The 17,362-nt window shown below is 37.6% G+C and overlaps 1 protein-coding gene across 4 annotated transcripts in view; it reads left to right on the top strand.

The window, feature by feature from the left end:
• The window catches only part of TMEM196 (transmembrane protein 196), a 49,991-nt gene that overhangs the window by 27,535 nt on the left and 5,094 nt on the right, over positions 1-17,362 (top strand). For all 4 annotated transcript variants that reach the window (XM_060632669.3, XM_060632667.3, XM_060632668.3 and 1 more), the window contains exon 2: positions 13,303-13,359. In XM_060632669.3, the coding sequence (XP_060488652.1) occupies positions 13,303-13,359 (57 nt within the window). The remainder of the gene's footprint in view (positions 1-13,302; positions 13,360-17,362) is intronic.

Here is a 17,362-nt window from a genome sequence, read left to right as displayed (position 1 = left end):
AGGCCAGAGTAGGGGCTCCCACAGAATGACCCACAATGCTGGTGGGGGTGGTTGTCCCTCTCGGGTTCTCTTTTCTCACTGGAGGGGCAAGAGGCTCAGGGGAGACCTCACTGCACGGTAAGGCGCTGGCCTGGGGGAGGGGCAATGTGGTCAATGAGTAGCTGCTTCTCTTACTCTTCGAGGGCCGTGTGCCTTGGTCTTTGTGGTACAGGGGGTGCTTCAGTCCCAACCCCATGTTCCAGGGTTTTTTCCAGTGGTGTCCTTGAACGGTTGTTAGTTGTTCTTCTCGTGAGGGGGAACAAAGTAAGGAACAACCTATGGCACCATCTTGATTATGTCACTCCTGAGTTCTAAATCTAGTTCTGGCCATAGTTCCTTCCTGCTGAGGTTCTAGGCGGAGTGATAAAGTCCCCTAACTCCCGCAGTGCTCTAAAGAACATAAATTAACTGATGTTTTGGAAAGTGGCCTAAACCAGAAAATCTGTATGTGGATGCCAGTTATAATTTTATACACTAGGAACCATAAAGAGTCATCTATTATTAACCTTAAATAAAAAGAAAGGTAAAAATAACATGGCTGTTTCTGCAGTTACAGTAAACCGTTAACCAGCATTCTATATTCAGTGGTGTCAATTAACCATACATTTATACATTGTCTTGGCTAATTTATGGTCACTACGATAAATAGCCCAGGACACAGAGGAGCCTGAAATGTCTTCTGTTTCATCAGAGAGAGAGACTGCACAGAGCCACTTTTGTCCCTGGATGCCAATTTTTTTTTTTTTAAAGTGATCTTGTAGTCATGTGGTAAATTAATCTCATTCAGAATGTCAGTATATTTCATAGAATCCTACTTCAGTCCCTCATGAGACTTATATCAACTTGTTCTCTGCACCCTAAGAGGTGGTCACTCAGTCACTGTCCATACATTTCCAAAGGGACCTCATTAATGTTGTGAGGAAGTCCAAAGCTACTTTGTGGACATGAGAAAAATGTACTTGGTCATGAGTGAAAATCTCACTCCATATAACTCCTATCCATTATTCTTCATTATAACATTTAAATCCAGAAATAATCAGCAACATTTTAAACTGCCCCCATTTCCCAGATACATCAATGAAGAGAATTTTGGCTAGTCCTCATTTCACCCTATGAGTACACACATCCCACAGAACCAGAAGCACTTATGTTTGAATCAGGTAATCTCATAGACAGGCATTTTTATGGTCTTAGCACTTTAAAATAAATAAAAATAAAGGTTCTCTGAGTTATTTCATCAAAAAAAATCTGGATAGAAAAGAGAATGAAATGCAAAAGAATCACCATTTTTATCAAATCAACTCACATAATACTCAAAAAAGTAATTTTAACTGGGAGCAGAAGAACCCGGAGTGGCCCCTTACACATTGTTTCTTAGGTTTGGCATCCTCTTAGAATCCGCAATCCTGGGTCCTTCAGACGGGATGTGGGATGGCACAGGCATGCATATTAGATGAGATATGCATCAGGAGGGGACCATTGCCCTGCATCTTACAATTTCTCTGTCAGTTTTGCTCTTGTACCTCTTGGTTTTTTATCAAGTCCTTTTGTAAATGTCAGCTTGTTTTAGTTGTCTTGAGGAGATAGAGGTTTACCTTACTTTAGGTTTTATCCACACTGGGTTCGAGATACAGCTGGGAACCTGAGGCCAAATATGATAGTGACTATAGGAAAAAGAGAAAACGGGTGCCTGGGTGGCTTAGTCGGTTAAGCGTCTGACTTCCGCTCCAGTCATGATTTCGCGGTTTGTGAGTTTGAACCCTGCGTGGGGCTCTGTGCTGACATCTCGAAGCCTGGAGCCTGCTTCAGATTCTGTGTCTCCTTCTCACTCTGCCCCTCCCCACTTGTGCTCTGACTCTATCAAAAATAAATAAATGTAAAAAAAAAAATTTTTTTTAATAAAAACAAGAAAACAGATTCCAGAGGAAAGTTAAAACTAAGGTGATAGTCATTCTTGTATACCCGTCCTTCCCACCAGGGAGATTTCTCTCACAGGCTTTTCATTAGGAACATTTTATGACTTGTGTATTAAAAAGGCTATCTTTGGGGGTGCCTGGGTGGTTCAGTCTGTTAAGCCTCCGGCTGGAGTTCAGCTCAGGTCATGATCTCCCAGTTTGTGAGTTTGAGCCCCACATCAGGCGCTGCGCTGGCGGTGTGGAGCCTGCTTGGAACTCTCTCTCTCTCTGCCACTCCCAGCTTGCTCGCTGTCTCACTCTCTCTCTTTCAAAGTAAATAAACGTAAATAAACTTTAAAAAAGAATATTTTTGACAAGTGTTTCTAATATACTTAGAGCTAACATGAAATGGGGGATAATGCACAATAAGCAATGAATTGGAAACCCCAATGTTCAGCTCTGGTTGAACTCCTGCCCCTGACTTGCTGTATGATTTTTTTTTTTGGCTTCTTAATTCTTCTACCCACAAAGTGGAAATATTAAAGACTGTTTTTTTAGACTTCCCAGAAATATTGGAAGAGAGAACCCAAATAGTAAGCGTTGTGAACTTTTGAAAAAGTAAACTTTGGAAATTTGAGAATTTATCCCAACAGAATACTTGAGAAAGTATTGCCATGTGGGGTCCTTTAACAGGAACCAAACTAAAAGGACTGGAAGATGAGGGTAAAGGTCCATCTGCTAAGATATCTTGTAAACTTTCTTCCAGTAAGGCAAATAATCTTTGTGCTGAAGGATATTGATGGAGAGTGCAGTGTTTAATATTTTTTCCAAAACCCATTACCCAAGTGTGTCTTTTGATGTTCCGAAATTATTTCTTTTTGCTACATTATTATTTCTTCCTGTAATCTTTGTGGGTTTTTCAGTAAAAGCACACCTTAACTCCAGGAAATAGAAAATCTGTCAGGCTTCATCTTTTTGCTTAAGAGCCATCACCTCTTGTCTGCCTCTACCGAATGTTTAACTTATTTTCTATTCACTATAGTATCACGTTATAATACTACAAAGACAGGTAAGTGTCTATACAACTTCACCAGGATAATATAGTTGCTGAGCAATGAAGAAATGAATCAGTGGGAGGCTGGAAGGAGGGCTCAAAATTATCTTAGGCTAATCTTCTTTATCCAAAGAAAGCTGAAAGCCATCACATTAATAACATAAATCATTGAGACTCAGAAACCACCATTCAGAGCTATTCTGAAACAATTCAGAAACTCGGCATCTTCCCTGGGTCCTTTGTTAACTTAAGTTTATAAATCTTCTACACCATTATTGCACTTCAATTACAATGATTTCTTCCAGACTTTAGTCCTCAAAAATCTCACTCTCCAGATTCACTTCCCAGAATCTGATAGTCTTAACAGCCTAATTCAAGTTCTTTAAAGATCTTATTTTAGATGTTTTAAGGCAATGAGAAATTTTTGATCAGTTCTCAATTTTGTACATTTGTTAATGATCTCTTTTGAGAATTGACTTACAAGTCTATTTACCTTGTCAAGGTTTTAGGGCTCTCTGGCAATAAAACTGAACCAAGTTATAGGAAAGATATAATGCACATTTGCCATCATTTGAAACCAGTTTGAAGTTAACTAAATTGGTAAATGGAGACAAAGGAAACTTCACCCTTAGTAAATTTCAGGTGTGTTATAAATAGTGCTCCGCAACTTTGATTGCCCATGGAGTTTGGAAACATCTTATTCTAGTTTACTCTTTCCAACCTAATGGTTTTCACAGTCCAATTATGTATACTGACAGGCTCTGGTATAAATATATTTAGGAAGAAAATTATAATTTCCTACCTGATCCAAAATATTCATTATGAGAACTGTAGCAGACACAGAAACCTGGCTAAATAATATAAACTGTAATGCTGAACCACAGAGTGGGAGTAAAATTCTTCTCTGTACTTATTTTGCAAGACCCTAATCAGGATTCCAGATTCTCTTAAAAGAGGGTAGACAGAGGGGCACCTGGGTGGCTCGGTCGGCTGAGCTACCGACTTCAGCTCAGGTCATGATCTCGTTGTTTCCGAGTTCGAGCCCCATGTCAGGCTCTCTGCTGTCAGCTCCGAGCCTGGAGCCGGTTTCGGATTCTGTGCCTCCCTCTCTCTCTCTGCCCCTTCCCCACTCATGCTCTGTCTTTATCTCTCAAAAATAAACATTAAAAAAAATTTTTAAAAAAGAGAGTAGACAGAAAACAATGAACAGAAAAGTTGGGCAAGAAAACTTTCCTTTTGTTAATGCCCTTTAAAGAAACAGTTCTGCCATTTCTTAGAGGCTCTATATGGAGCACTGATAGCCCCACCTTTGCTTCAGTCTGGGTGTTCTGATAACCAGAAGTGATTTATCACCAAGGGAAAATGGGGGGGGGGGGGGGGGCGGGGCGCTTGAAGACCTTAACAGCCTCCCTTCTTTGATGGGGGAAATGTACCTGGCAAAGATAAGCCACTTAAAACTTGCCTTGCAAAGGTACAGAATGTCTAAGATAAGATCCCAAGAAAGCAACATCAATTTCCTTCCCCACCCCACCCACCATGGTTGATGGAGATATGCCTGAACAAAACCCCTTTACTTCTGCTGTAAGGCTTCTGATAACTGTCTTAATACCTGGGAATTAAGAGACAAATACTCTGTATTAAATCCTTCAGGAAAGAGAATAAGCTTGGTTCATCATATAAGCCTAGGGAGTCTTCGAAGTCTGATATTAGACATCCATCCATTGCTGCTCCCTTCAGGGCTACTACTCCCATGCTAAGGTCCCACATCCAGCCAGTTCCTGGCAGGGCCAGCTCACCTAAGTCAAACCAGAGAATTAAATCAGTCCTCGGTTCTATAGCTAAAGTTCTCAAACTATAAGGAGCAAAGCAGTTACCCTGGAATTTATCCAAGATGCAGAGTCTTGGATCCCATGCCACCAAAAATTGATTCAATGGGGGCCCATAACTCTGCATTTATGACAAGTATCCCCATGTCACTCTGTTAAAAATGGTTTACAGATGCCATGGTTTAAAAAATTCTTGTCAGTGTTTATATCTAAGATCATTTGAGCCAAAGTAGGTCAAATCATTAAAGCAGCCAAAAGTGTATTGTCAAAGATTATCCTGGCAGAACAAAAAGGGAGATAGCATGGGTAGCTTTTATTCTCTGCCTAAATCTTAACAGTGTTAGGGCAAATCTTACGACATGATGGATACATATTCAGATTGAATTATCGTGTGAAACATATGTCCTCAAATGGGAAGAGATCCCTTCACTTTGAGATCCTACAAAGGATTTCAAGGAGGATCCCTAAGGTCGGGATTGCTATAATTGTGACCTAAGGTCTGAAGTTGGATGAAGTTGTTTTTAGGGATCCTTCTCTGCCTACCATAGTATTCTCTAAGGGAACACACGAAGATGGTAGTTACCTACCTCTGATCATAGTCCTTCCAGGACAGGCCATTTCTTCTAATCATAAAATGAGGAACTACTCTCCTTCCTTTAGAATCTCTGTTTTCAGACAGCAAGGCTTGCCAGCTATAGTACCCTGAGGGCTTGAAAGAACTCCAAAGTAACAAACCACTTGATCCCATGGTTAAAAAAATTATATTCTAATTTTTTAATGTCCTGAAGCTTTTCTGTGATACCTGCTGACTGTTTTTTACATTATTTGATCTTGTCTAAATGAGAAGTATCTGATTTCTTCCAGGAGTAAATTTGAGAATCTTACTGGAATATGTGTGCATCAAGAGATGCTGTCTGCATAAAGAGTCTTTAAAGGTGGCAGGGTGAGGGTGGGTGGGAGGATGCCTTGGTGGTTCAGTCATTTAGCCTCCAACTGTTGGTTTCAGCTCAGGTCATGATCTCACAGTTCCTGAGTCAGAGTCCCACATCAGGCTCGCTGCTATCAGTGCAGAGCCCGTTTTGGATCCTCAGTCTCCCTCTCTCTCTGACCCTCCCCCATTCTCTCTCTTTCTCTCTCTCTCTCTCTCAAAAATAAATATAAGAAAACATTTAAAAAAAGGATATTTAAAGGGGAGGTTGCCCTATAATCACTCAGAGTCATTTACAGAACAGACTAGCCAATAGTAGGTAATAACATTCAGCTGAGAGTGTAGACACACTGCTCAATTTCTAGTTTCACCAAGGGGAAACACCTACACTGTGTCTATTGAGAGAAAATAAGTCAACAGCTGGAATGTATACTCCTAGGGCCCTTTCCCAAATCGTGTTCCGTCCAACATAATTAAGAGCGCAAACTAATACAGTGTTATATGTCAATTATACATCAATACAAAATTTAAAAAGAATACAACCCTTTCTAGTTTGGGAAGTTACTTCTCACATTTAAAAAGGATCTACTGGGGCGCCTGGGTGGCGCAGTCGGTTAAGCGTCCGACTTCAGCCAGGTCACGATCTCGCGTCCGTGAGTTCGAGCCCCGCGTCAGGCTCTGGGCTGATGGCTCAGAGCCTGGAGCCTGATTCCGATTCTGTGTCTCCCTCTCTCTCTGCCCCTCCCCCGTTCATGCTCTGTCTCTCTCTGTCCCAAAAATAAATAAAAAAATAAAAAATAAAAAAAAAAAATAAATAAAAAGGATCTACTGGCAATTACCACTCAGTGTCAAGGTAATATCTTTTTCAGTGACTTTTGTGTAGAAAAAGGTCCGCTGATGCTGACATCTCAAGGACATCTGAGGTTTGAGAAGGAAACTTTTGAAACCCACAAAGCTATGATTGTGACATTTAAAAGGTCAACGCCATCCCAATTATTTTCAAATGCCACCATTGAGAAGAGAATTACCCTAATCTGACCAATCATGAGTGTTCTAGAAAAACAAAAAAGAAGTTAATTGGATTTGATTCAGTGAAAAGACTAATTGCACCCAGTTATGTGTCTTGGAATTCGCTAAATTTGATTAATACTGTGATACATTCATCCATCCATCTACTAATCCATTCAAGCAGTTTGAAATTCCATCATATTATCCAGAAACTTGATCGCAACAGCAGAGCTTTGTCTGAGGAGTTATGGCAAGGTTGGATATAAAAATAGATGATTCCCTCACCCCAACAGTACCAGTAATGGCAAATGAAACAGCACATTCAATTCCATTTTTATGTAGCATGCAGTTCAAAACTGTTTCTTTGCTTCATAATTTCTTTTCTTCATTGACTTGCCCATCATGAAGCAAACTTCCCTTTTTCAATACATTTTTTGCTAGAGAATTGAGAGAGTAGCAAAATGCTTTGCAACACAAAAGCTTTATTTCAGCCACTATTATGAATATGTACAAGTAAAAATTTTTTTCTGAGTAAAAATGAAATATGGTGGTCATTGAAGCTGCATCTATTTTAATATGCGGTGGTTTATGATTCATTATATTTAACTGAGAATAAAACCACTCATCCTGATGGGTCTAGCCAGAGTATCATATAAGAAAATCACAATCATATCGTCACAGTATCAGGAAAAATATGCACTATGTTGGCACACTAGCATTTTGTGTGCTAAATTACAAAATAATCCTTGAAGAGACTCCAGTTATCATGCTTTAATAGGTGATTGAAGTAGAATAAAAATATTCAAGAACTGGTGGTAGAAAAGTAAATTATCAAACTTTTGATCCATGTACAAGGAGAAATACACTATTTAACCAGAAATAGATTTCTTTTAAATCCATCCCCACAACATTTAACGTCGTTTTCCTGGCAATTTTTCTATGTATTTTAAAGAAATGTCAATTTTGGCAAAACTCATAAATCACTAATGGTATCAAAGTATTAAGTTCAATTTTTGGTTCAGCTCATTACCCTAAGGGGGAAAAAGTAGTGTCATTTCTACTTTATAGTATGTATATCTTCTGTAATGGCTAATGAATTTCAGTGAAAATTGTTTCATCTGAGGTGGTTAAGTGTTACGCGGCAAAAACTTTAATAAGCTGTCTTAAAACAATATTGGCCATCTTTCATAATCTCATCACCCAATGCTTGCTTGTTCTGGCCACTGTTTTTGTCTGCTTCCATTACAACCATGGTTTCAACATTTTCCATTATGTAGTTTAAAATTGAGAAATTCTACAGTAGCCTTTTTTACTCTTAAAAGTAAAATAAGCTTTCTTGGACAGAAAGAAATACTAATAAAGAATTCATTAACCAGCATTTAGGTCAATGCTGAGAGAGAAACAGAGACAGAGAAAAGCAGAAGGAATAAAGAAGTTTTCAATCATTTATTCATTTTAGGGATCTTTTAACAACCCCTTTCTTTCTTTACCTCGTAGACTGTTTTTTCCCTTCTATTTTCCCTCTTATTAGGAAAATTGGACACATTCACATTTAGTCTGATTGCTTACACTATTGAAATTATTTATACCAACTTATTTTATAGTTTCGCTTTATTTCCTTTCATTTTTAAAAAAATTTCCCTGACATCTACTGGTTCAATCTTTATTGTCAAATTGTATTTTTCTCTTTATTTTTATTTTCTCAGTCGCTATATTGTAATGCACAAATTTAAAGTTGTACTTATCTGTCAATATCTAAAACTCGTTAGTTCCTCTGTTATTCTGCTAAAGGATAACAGAGTTTTAGAACCACTACTCACATCTTTACCCCCACCTCACCATCTCTTACACCCAAATCACCTGGGATACTCATTGTAAACAGATATTAATTTTTCCAACCAATACTTTTCAACCTAAAAGATTTACTGGGGTTTTTTTGTGCTTTTTCTACTACATTCCTTTCTTATCTCATGTCTTTCCCTGTTTGTTTTCCTAAACAACGGCTAGTAATTCTTATAGGATGTCTCATGTGGAATAATGTTTTGGAGCCTGTATTACTTTCCTAGTGCTGCTGAAAAAATTGCCACAAACTTAGGGGCTTAAAGCAACCGAAATCTATTCTCTTTCAGTTCTGGAGGTCAGAAATCTAAAATAAGTCTATGGGACTAGATTCCTTCTGGAGGCCACTGGGAGAATCGGTTTCCAGCTCACAGAGGCTGCCTACATCCTGGCCTCAGGGCCTTCTTCCTCACCTTTCAAAGCCAGCAGTATGGCCTCTTCAGATCTCTTTCTCTGTGCCTCTTTGTGTCTTCTCCAAGCCTTCTTTCTCTTTTGGCCTTCTTGTCTTCCTCCTCAGTGACTCTTGGGATTACATTTAGGGCCCACTTGGACAATCCCCAATAATCTCCTCATCTTCAGATTCTTCATTTAATCACATCTGCAAAGGCTTTTTTTTTTTTTTTTTTTTTTTTCCATACAAGATAACATTCATGGATTCTGGGGAGTAGGACACACATATCTTTGGAGAGCCATAATTCAGCCCACCACAGTACTTTTGCCCAAATACTCCTGTCTTTTTTGTAATCTCTTGTGGGAATGGAGTTTGACTATACATACAGCTCAAAGTTCAAATGTTCTTTTTTTCAAAATCTTGTATTTTTATCTTAATATTCTTTTAGGCTGTTAGTTATCTTTGGTGCAGATATCTTTTTCTACTTTTCCTGTAGTTACAGTTGCCATCCACATTTGCATATACCCTGGAAATGATAGGCTTTGCTACCCCTTTGCTAGGGGCTCAAAGCATTTGCTTCATAAGAAGGCCTAAGGACAGAACAGAACTTGGCACCACCAACCTCCCTCTCCCCACACCTACTTACGTGACAATCCATGTCCCCTCCTCCTATCTCTGTAACAAATGGCACAGTTTGTGTATCCAGAGTTTTCTTCGAGGGCCTTCTACCTCTTTAATTGCAGTTATTCCACTGCCCTGGACCTCGACATTCTGATGGGCTTTCAAAGTTATCAATCTATAGTTTTCTGCTTTCTCTTATTGTTTAAGTGGAAATGGCATCGTTGTTCTTTCTACATCTTAAGCAGAAGCACAAGCCTCCATGGGCATTCCATTAAGAAAGTCCACTCAAAATATAGGATGCTATTTCCATAATTGCTCCATTTTATCCTACAGTGAGTCACAACTCTAGTTATCTATTAAATGTAATCTAAATTGGAATCAAATGAATTCCCTTTGGAGGGCTAACTGGTTTCATTACATAGTGGCACTTCCTATCAGTAGATCACTTCATTTATGTAATTTCATAGTAAGAGCAAAGCAAATGATTCTCCCTAGATTTAAACAGCCCATCTTCTCAGAAATAAAATTATATTTTCTCACGTAAAATTTCATATCTAATTTAGATATGTTTCCAGCCATCATTTTTACTTTTTTTAATAAAACTATTTTTTCACTCGTTTCATGTCGGACAAGTGCTTTGCATTCTTAATAAAGTTCTATTGAGCACAAACAGTATTTTGAAAAATAACAAATTCTCTGTATAATAAGGTACACTTAACTTTGGACTGTAATACAATTGATTCATCTTGAGATCATTTTTATTACACCAAAAATTAACAATGGCAGGGAGAAACAAGCATTATAGATGACCAGATGTTCATTGAACACTTCTGGTTGGACATAATGTACACGTACTAGCACTGAAAAATCCTTTTGAAAAGCATTCCATTTTTAGAAATTAACTTAAAGAAGTTAAGAATATTACAAGTGTGATTTGTGACCTTGATGAGTGACATTGAGCAAGTTGCTAAGCCTGTCTAGACCTCTAATTCCCCGACATGCAAACTGCAAGGGCTGAATTAAGTCATCTTTTAAGATCCCTTCCAGTGCTCTGACTTGGAGTGCAGATAGCCAGTGAAATAAAAGATCATATACTGCTTTTTTTGTGCTTCCTTTATACTTTTTACAAACTGTGATGGCTAAATTTCAGCTAAAATCCTTTAAATCCTCCTTAGAAATTCCATGATTTTTATATACTGCCCATTACATGGGTTAGTTTTTTCCCTCAGATTCCAGGTTTCCTCCAGGGAATGTGAATTTTGGATACCCTGACAGATGTGACTATTGAGAAGTATTTACACTCCACCCCTGATTGAGAGTGGAAAATATTGTTTGGCTCACCTCATAACTCTACCTTTCCCCTCCCCAGCCCTGAACTTCCTTTTCTTAGTGGACGATAGAAGGAAGCGATTTTATTGCCACCTGGATCTTCTTTAAAAAAATGTTTTTAATGTTTATTTTTGAGATAGAAAGAGATAGACCAATTGTGAATGTGGGAGGGGCAGAGAGAAAGGGAGACACAGAATCCAAAGCAGGCTCCAGGCTCTGAGCTGTCAGCACAGACCTTGATGCGGGGCTCAAACTCAGGAACTGTGAGATCAGGACCGGAGCCGAAGTCTGACACTTAACCTACTGAACCACCCAGGCACTCGTGCCACCCAGATCTTCTAACCAAGTTGCTGGGATGGAGAGCTCTGCCTAAGCTCCTGAGGTCCCCTCAGGCTTGGCTGTGAATAAATAATGGCAATGTTTATAGATTTCAGAAGAGATCCAAGGAACACAAAACTCCACTGCTTTCATATTATTTCAAGAATGAGTTCTGGGTGAATGGACTTTCAGGGTGAGTAATGGGTTAGTCAGGCAAGCAAGGAAAAGGGCATGTTGAGGCTTTGAACTGAAGCTTGGAAGCACTGAGAGGTACAGAACTAGTCCAAATCTGGAATGGCTTGAGCCAGCCTTGATAGACGTGAGATGGGGTCATCACTTAGAAAGAGTCCACATGAGGACAAGTTCATCTAGACCCAGGACACAAACGGGGGTGACAAATGGTTACTCAAAAGTAGCTTTTTAAAATTTCTGAAAAGTATACAAGTATTTAAGTTTTATGAAGTTCTGAGCTTTTATCTTCTCATGATTTTATGGTATTAAAATTATTTTATTAGCTCAATTTATATAGTATATTAACCCTTTGTCTTTCATACGCTTTCTAAATATAATCCCAATCTGTTTTATGCCTTTGAGAGATATGTTATTTTTTTACTATCAAAAATATAATTTTATGTATTAATATTTATAAGTATTTTCCCTTTTGGTCTGTGACTTTGCTGTTATGTTTAGTGAATCTTTCCCTCTCCTCCAAAATTACATAAATATTTGACTTTGTTAAATGTTACTATACTTTTTTTTATACACTTAAATATTCAAACCATTTCCTAGACATTTTGGTGTATGATGTTAAGGACAGTTAATGAACTATCCTAATCCCATTGGATCTTGATCTTTTTCCCATTAATTTGAAAGATAATCTATATAAGAAGCAAATTATAGCATATCCTTGTGTTCCCTGATCTGTCTTGCTGCATCATTGCCTGCTTTATAATCATTTTGTTCCCCTATATAGAAAGTTCCCTGAAAAGGGAAACTTCCCTTACTCATTATTTCTTTATCAAATTTTGTTGGTGTTTCTCACAAGCATATGATTGATTTCAGATAATTAGTAGAATATTTTTATGTGTATATTTAAAAATCTACCCCTGTGTGAAACACTCATTTAAAACCACTTATGTTATTAGTTCAGGCTTGAGATAGAAAAATGTAAAAGAAAATCAGAAGGAAAACCTTAACAGCATTCAAAGCTTTCTTTGCTAGTCTGAAAGCCCTTAGCAGGCTTATTATTTATTAATGAATGTATTATTTTATTTATATGGTTTTATTCTAGCCAGATGTATGTGTAAATATATCTTGAAATGGCTCTAAATATTTTTAAACAATTTAAATGATTTGCTGTTTTCCAATAACCAAAATGTCTAATAGTGTGTCACTGGTAGACGATTTCATGCAGCTGCTTTTGCAAAGCAATTATGTCACCAATATGCTCATTTACAAGAAATTACATGCCACCAATATTCTCCTTGAGTTCTTCCAACATACCCACAAGGACAGTATTTCTGATAGAATGAGGAAGGAAGTTACCATTTTACTGACATAGTTTGAGAGATACAAAGAATGTCTCTAAAGAAAAACATCTCCCTGTCTGATGCCTTATTTTTTATTTGTGTGAGATTCACTACCTGTAGTAAAGCTCAATGATTTCTAATTGCTTAGAAATCTATTATGAATGAATGTATCATACCACTTCTCTCCCTGAGAAAATAGAAAGGGATAAGAAGACAGTGAAAGAAAACAGGAATAACAAAACGCTAAATTTATTTACTTCCTAATTTTGCCTGGTGTAAAACTGATTCTGGTTTGCTCAAGTCCCACAATTACTTATATCAACCTTACAAAGAACAAATTTTCATTGAAGTTTGCATTTTTATCTCTTACTATTCTAGAATGAGGCATTTTTCTTTCCAGCTTTTGATGGGAATATAACATTTTCAAGCTTCCCTGGAACAAGTGTCATGAGTGAGCTATAAGCTAAAAACTAGAGGTCTTCTTATCTTTGAATGTGGAATAATTGTTATTCTTTTCCTTTTCAGTTTCTTCTTTGTGGCATATGTGGAATATTGTGCGCCAAAAAAAAATCTGGACTTGTCGTAAGTTTCTGCCTTGTTTGTATCGTGCATTGACGTATTTGAAATGTTGGAACCCAAAAATGGAAATGATGAGAAGCCAACTTTCACATAGTGAATGTTACTCATTTAGGATGAAAAGAAGACTGACAAATAAATACTGGCTTTTTCATTTGCAAAAAAACAAAAAAAAACCCCAACAACAAAAAACAAAACAAAACCCATCAAGATTATTACAGACTATGACAAAAGAAAAAGAAAGAAAAGCTTTGATATACTCTTTAAATGCATGAATATGCAACCCATAATGACTGGTGTGGTTGACAATCTCCACTTTTCCAGTTTATAGACTCACAGACACACATGAATCCTTCAGTAAGCTAAAAAAGACATGGCTTGAGTTCATGGGAAATTTAACTGTTTAAATGTGGAACTGGGCCTACAGATTACTGGCTTTGACTGTGAAGTTAATTTTGCAATGCAGCAAAACAGCTGTGTTGTTATAGTTACAGTTAATTCCCAATGATTTTTTTATTTAATTTTATTTTATTACTGTGAATGTAATTGTAAGTGTTTTCAGATGTTTTACGGTACTATCACGACTTTCCAGGTTGTAAGACATTCACCCAGTTAACTCTGATAATGGCTGGAGGACAATTTCTATATGCTGAAGTGTGGATTCCCCACATCCCTCCATGATGTTTTTTTGAGAGTTCAAAAGAAAGAAACAGTGTTGTTTATTTTATCATGTGCAATGGGAAAGATCATAGACCTTTCTAAGTTGGAAAAATTAATACTATGCTTGGACCTTACAAAGTGGGCTTTGAGCCTAAAAAGAGTTTTCCAGGGGGAGGCCAGTTATCTGAGGAGGACAGGGATAGGAGTATTGCAGCTATTTTTGTTTAACTACTTTTTCAATCATATCTTTTTTTGTGAAAATTCTACTGTGACAAAAAAAAAATGAAGCACCCATTGCTTTAGACATACGAGGTATAATTTTTTAAAATCATATAAAGGGAAACCTTTACAAACAAATTTTTGGAGGCTCTTAATTTTCATCTATGATTCTTCCATCACTTTTTAGACTTGGCCTTCATTCTTTGTATGCTTTTATTTTACTACTGTCTTTATAGTCATATAAGAACAATTTCTTAGAACTTAGAAGAAAGAGAGAGAGAGGGAGAGAGAGGGAAAGAGAGGAAGGAAGGAAGGAAGGGAGGGAGGGAGGGAGGGAGGGAGGGAGGAAGGAAGGAAGGAAAGAAAGGCAAGGAAAGAATGAGAGAGGGAGGGGAAAACAGGGAGAGGCAGAGAAGGAGAAAAGGAAGAGGGGTAAGGGAAGGCAAGGGAGATGTCTTCATCCATTTGGGCTATTAACAAAAAAGGATATACTGGGTGGCTTATCAACAACAGAAATTCATTTCGCACATTGCTGGAGGCTGGACCTCGATTAGGGTCCCTGTGTAGTTGGGTTCTGGTAAGGTTCTCTTCCAGGTTGCAAATTTTTGACTGTGATCTCATGTGGCAAAAGGAAAAAGAGAGGTCTCTAAAAGTCTCTCTTACAAAGGCACTGACCCCGTTTATGAGGGCTCTATTCTCCTGACCTAATTGTCTTCCAAAAATCACATCTGCAAATACCACAGTATTGGGGTTTAGGCTTCAACATTTGTATTTAGAGGAACACAAATATTCAGTCATAGGAGAAGGGGAGGGAAGAGATTTTTTTAAAGGCACTAGTGTCTTTTTTCTGTCTTTCTAATTCTCTTAAGAGTTATAAAAGAAAAAAATCATAAGTGCTAAACTTTTTAGAAACTACCATTCACTTTAACTTCTTTCACCCTCTGACATTCCCATTGATGACATTTAGCTATCAAGGATTCTCACCCTTCAAAGTGCATGGTAATTTCTCCACTCCAAGTATCTCTAGAGTCTAAATTCTGTAGTCTGGTGAAATTCAAACCTCATATATGGTTTTAAATGTGGGTATAGATTTTAACATTTTAATACCTAGGTGAGAATGTTCTGTTTGCATATGTTAAATGAAGTAGCATGCCTTTAAAGAATGAATAAGAATAATATTAGGAGAGATACATTGTGTTCTTATGATAGCCAAATAATTTGTCATTAACTTTCTTAATAGTAGTTCATCACATCTTTCCATGTTTTCTGAATGTCACATCTTTCCATGTTTTCTGAGAATATGTAAACACCAAAATATTTCCCAAGAAACTGCATGCCACCTGAATATCCTTTAAAAGGTAGTATATTGATTCTATGTGAAACTAGGAGCTACAGGTTCCCACTTTGGATGATTCAGTTATTTGGTAATTGATATTCAGTATTATATTTAATTAACTATAAAAAGATACAGTCACCCATCATTGGATTTTTAGGCTTGGTAATAAATATTGTGAGATGGACACAATTAGGATGCTGAATTAAGTGAGAGAAACAAAACGAACTACTTGGTATTCTTTCTGCCCACCATTCTATTTCATTATGCTATTTCATACATCCACGGCCTTACCCTTTTCTGGGAGTGGCATGCACTTAGTTTAGATGACATGTTATCAGGAAGCCTTGTCTGAAACCCTTGGTTATGCTAAATTCTCCTCCATCCTACTCTAAGGGCAACCAATTCATCCCTCTTTCTTAATATCTGCTATGCCATGTTGAAATGTTGGATCTTCTCTCACACAAGACTGCTGTGTACTCAAGGACAACAACTATGAGCTATTATTTTTTGTAATGCCAACAGCTGCCTCACTCAGGGCCTAACAGATGCCAGGTACTCAATAAATGCTCGCTAAAGTCAACTAATTGTCGACAGCAAACGATTCCTAATAATGTAAAATTAAATGCTAAATTAAGTTAAATAACTGTTTGTCCTATGGAATTATGCCAAAGGAAGTCAGTAAATCCAGGAAGGCTTTCTGAAGAAGGTAAGGCTAGATTTGAGTCTTCCATCTGGCAATCCAAGAAAAAAGCAAACTAATTTCCAGGAAATGGGAAATATCACTGAGGCGGGAATGAACAAGCTATATGATTGGCAAGAGAGGCAACTGGAGTAGAGACTGTGTTCTGGACAAAAATGGAAATAAGTGTAAATAATTATATTAGTATCGCACTCTAAAGTATAAAGGAAGCCCATAGGGGAACTTAGAGAATACAAATACAAAAACAAACAAACAAAAAAAACCCCACGTTGAAGCTTTTGGAATATTCAATATTCAGTTACATATTTATGTAACATTTAGGTTGAATACCATCCACCCCCACCAGCTCTCTTTATAGAGACCCAAATCAAACCAATAATGAGATCAAAAGTAAAGCCACATCCTATGTTTCCCCAAAACAACCAGATAGTATTTTTGGAATGTATATTGTGTATTCTTCATTGTGGTGCCACAGATTTAAAAAAGATTTGCAGTATAAAGGACCAGTTCACAGGGAGTCCCTAACCTATCCTATGGGGGAAACAGATACACGATGAAACACATATAAATGAAGAAAACAGGTTAACTACATTCTCTAAGCTCACTTAGCTAGAGCAGTATAAACATTTGAAGTTTGTTGGAACTAATGACAATTCAATGAGAAGATATTTGGATATTTTAGGGGGATTAACATAGTGAAACTGGATTTAGAGTCAGAAAATCTGGATTCAGTCCCTACCTAACCTTGAGTTTTGCCTGTTCACCATTTTCCTAAGTATATATCACGATTTCTCTCAGAGGTTTGCTGGGTGGGTTAATTGAGATGATACCTGCTCAAGTTCCTAGCACATGATAGATAGTAAATACTTAAATCTGAATCGACCTTGAAGACAAATTTTGCTTACTTCAGGGTTTTCAAAAAGATATATCCCCGGCCTTTACACAGTCAGCTATTAATTCTGAAACACTGGTCTTCACTCTCTTCCCTGAGTTGGGTTGCATAGGAACTTGGTGAAACTATGGCTCTCGTCCTCTAAGACCCAAAGCACTTTCTCTTTATTGTAGCTCAGTCTTCCGGGAAGTGCGGCAGGATG

Source organism: Panthera onca, chromosome A2 (assembly GCF_046562875.1).
Source record: "Panthera onca isolate mPanOnc1 chromosome A2, mPanOnc1 haplotype 2, whole genome shotgun sequence".
In the NCBI taxonomy this organism is placed as follows: domain Eukaryota; kingdom Metazoa; phylum Chordata; class Mammalia; order Carnivora; family Felidae; genus Panthera; species Panthera onca.
This window is presented reverse-complemented; position numbering and strand designations above follow the sequence as displayed.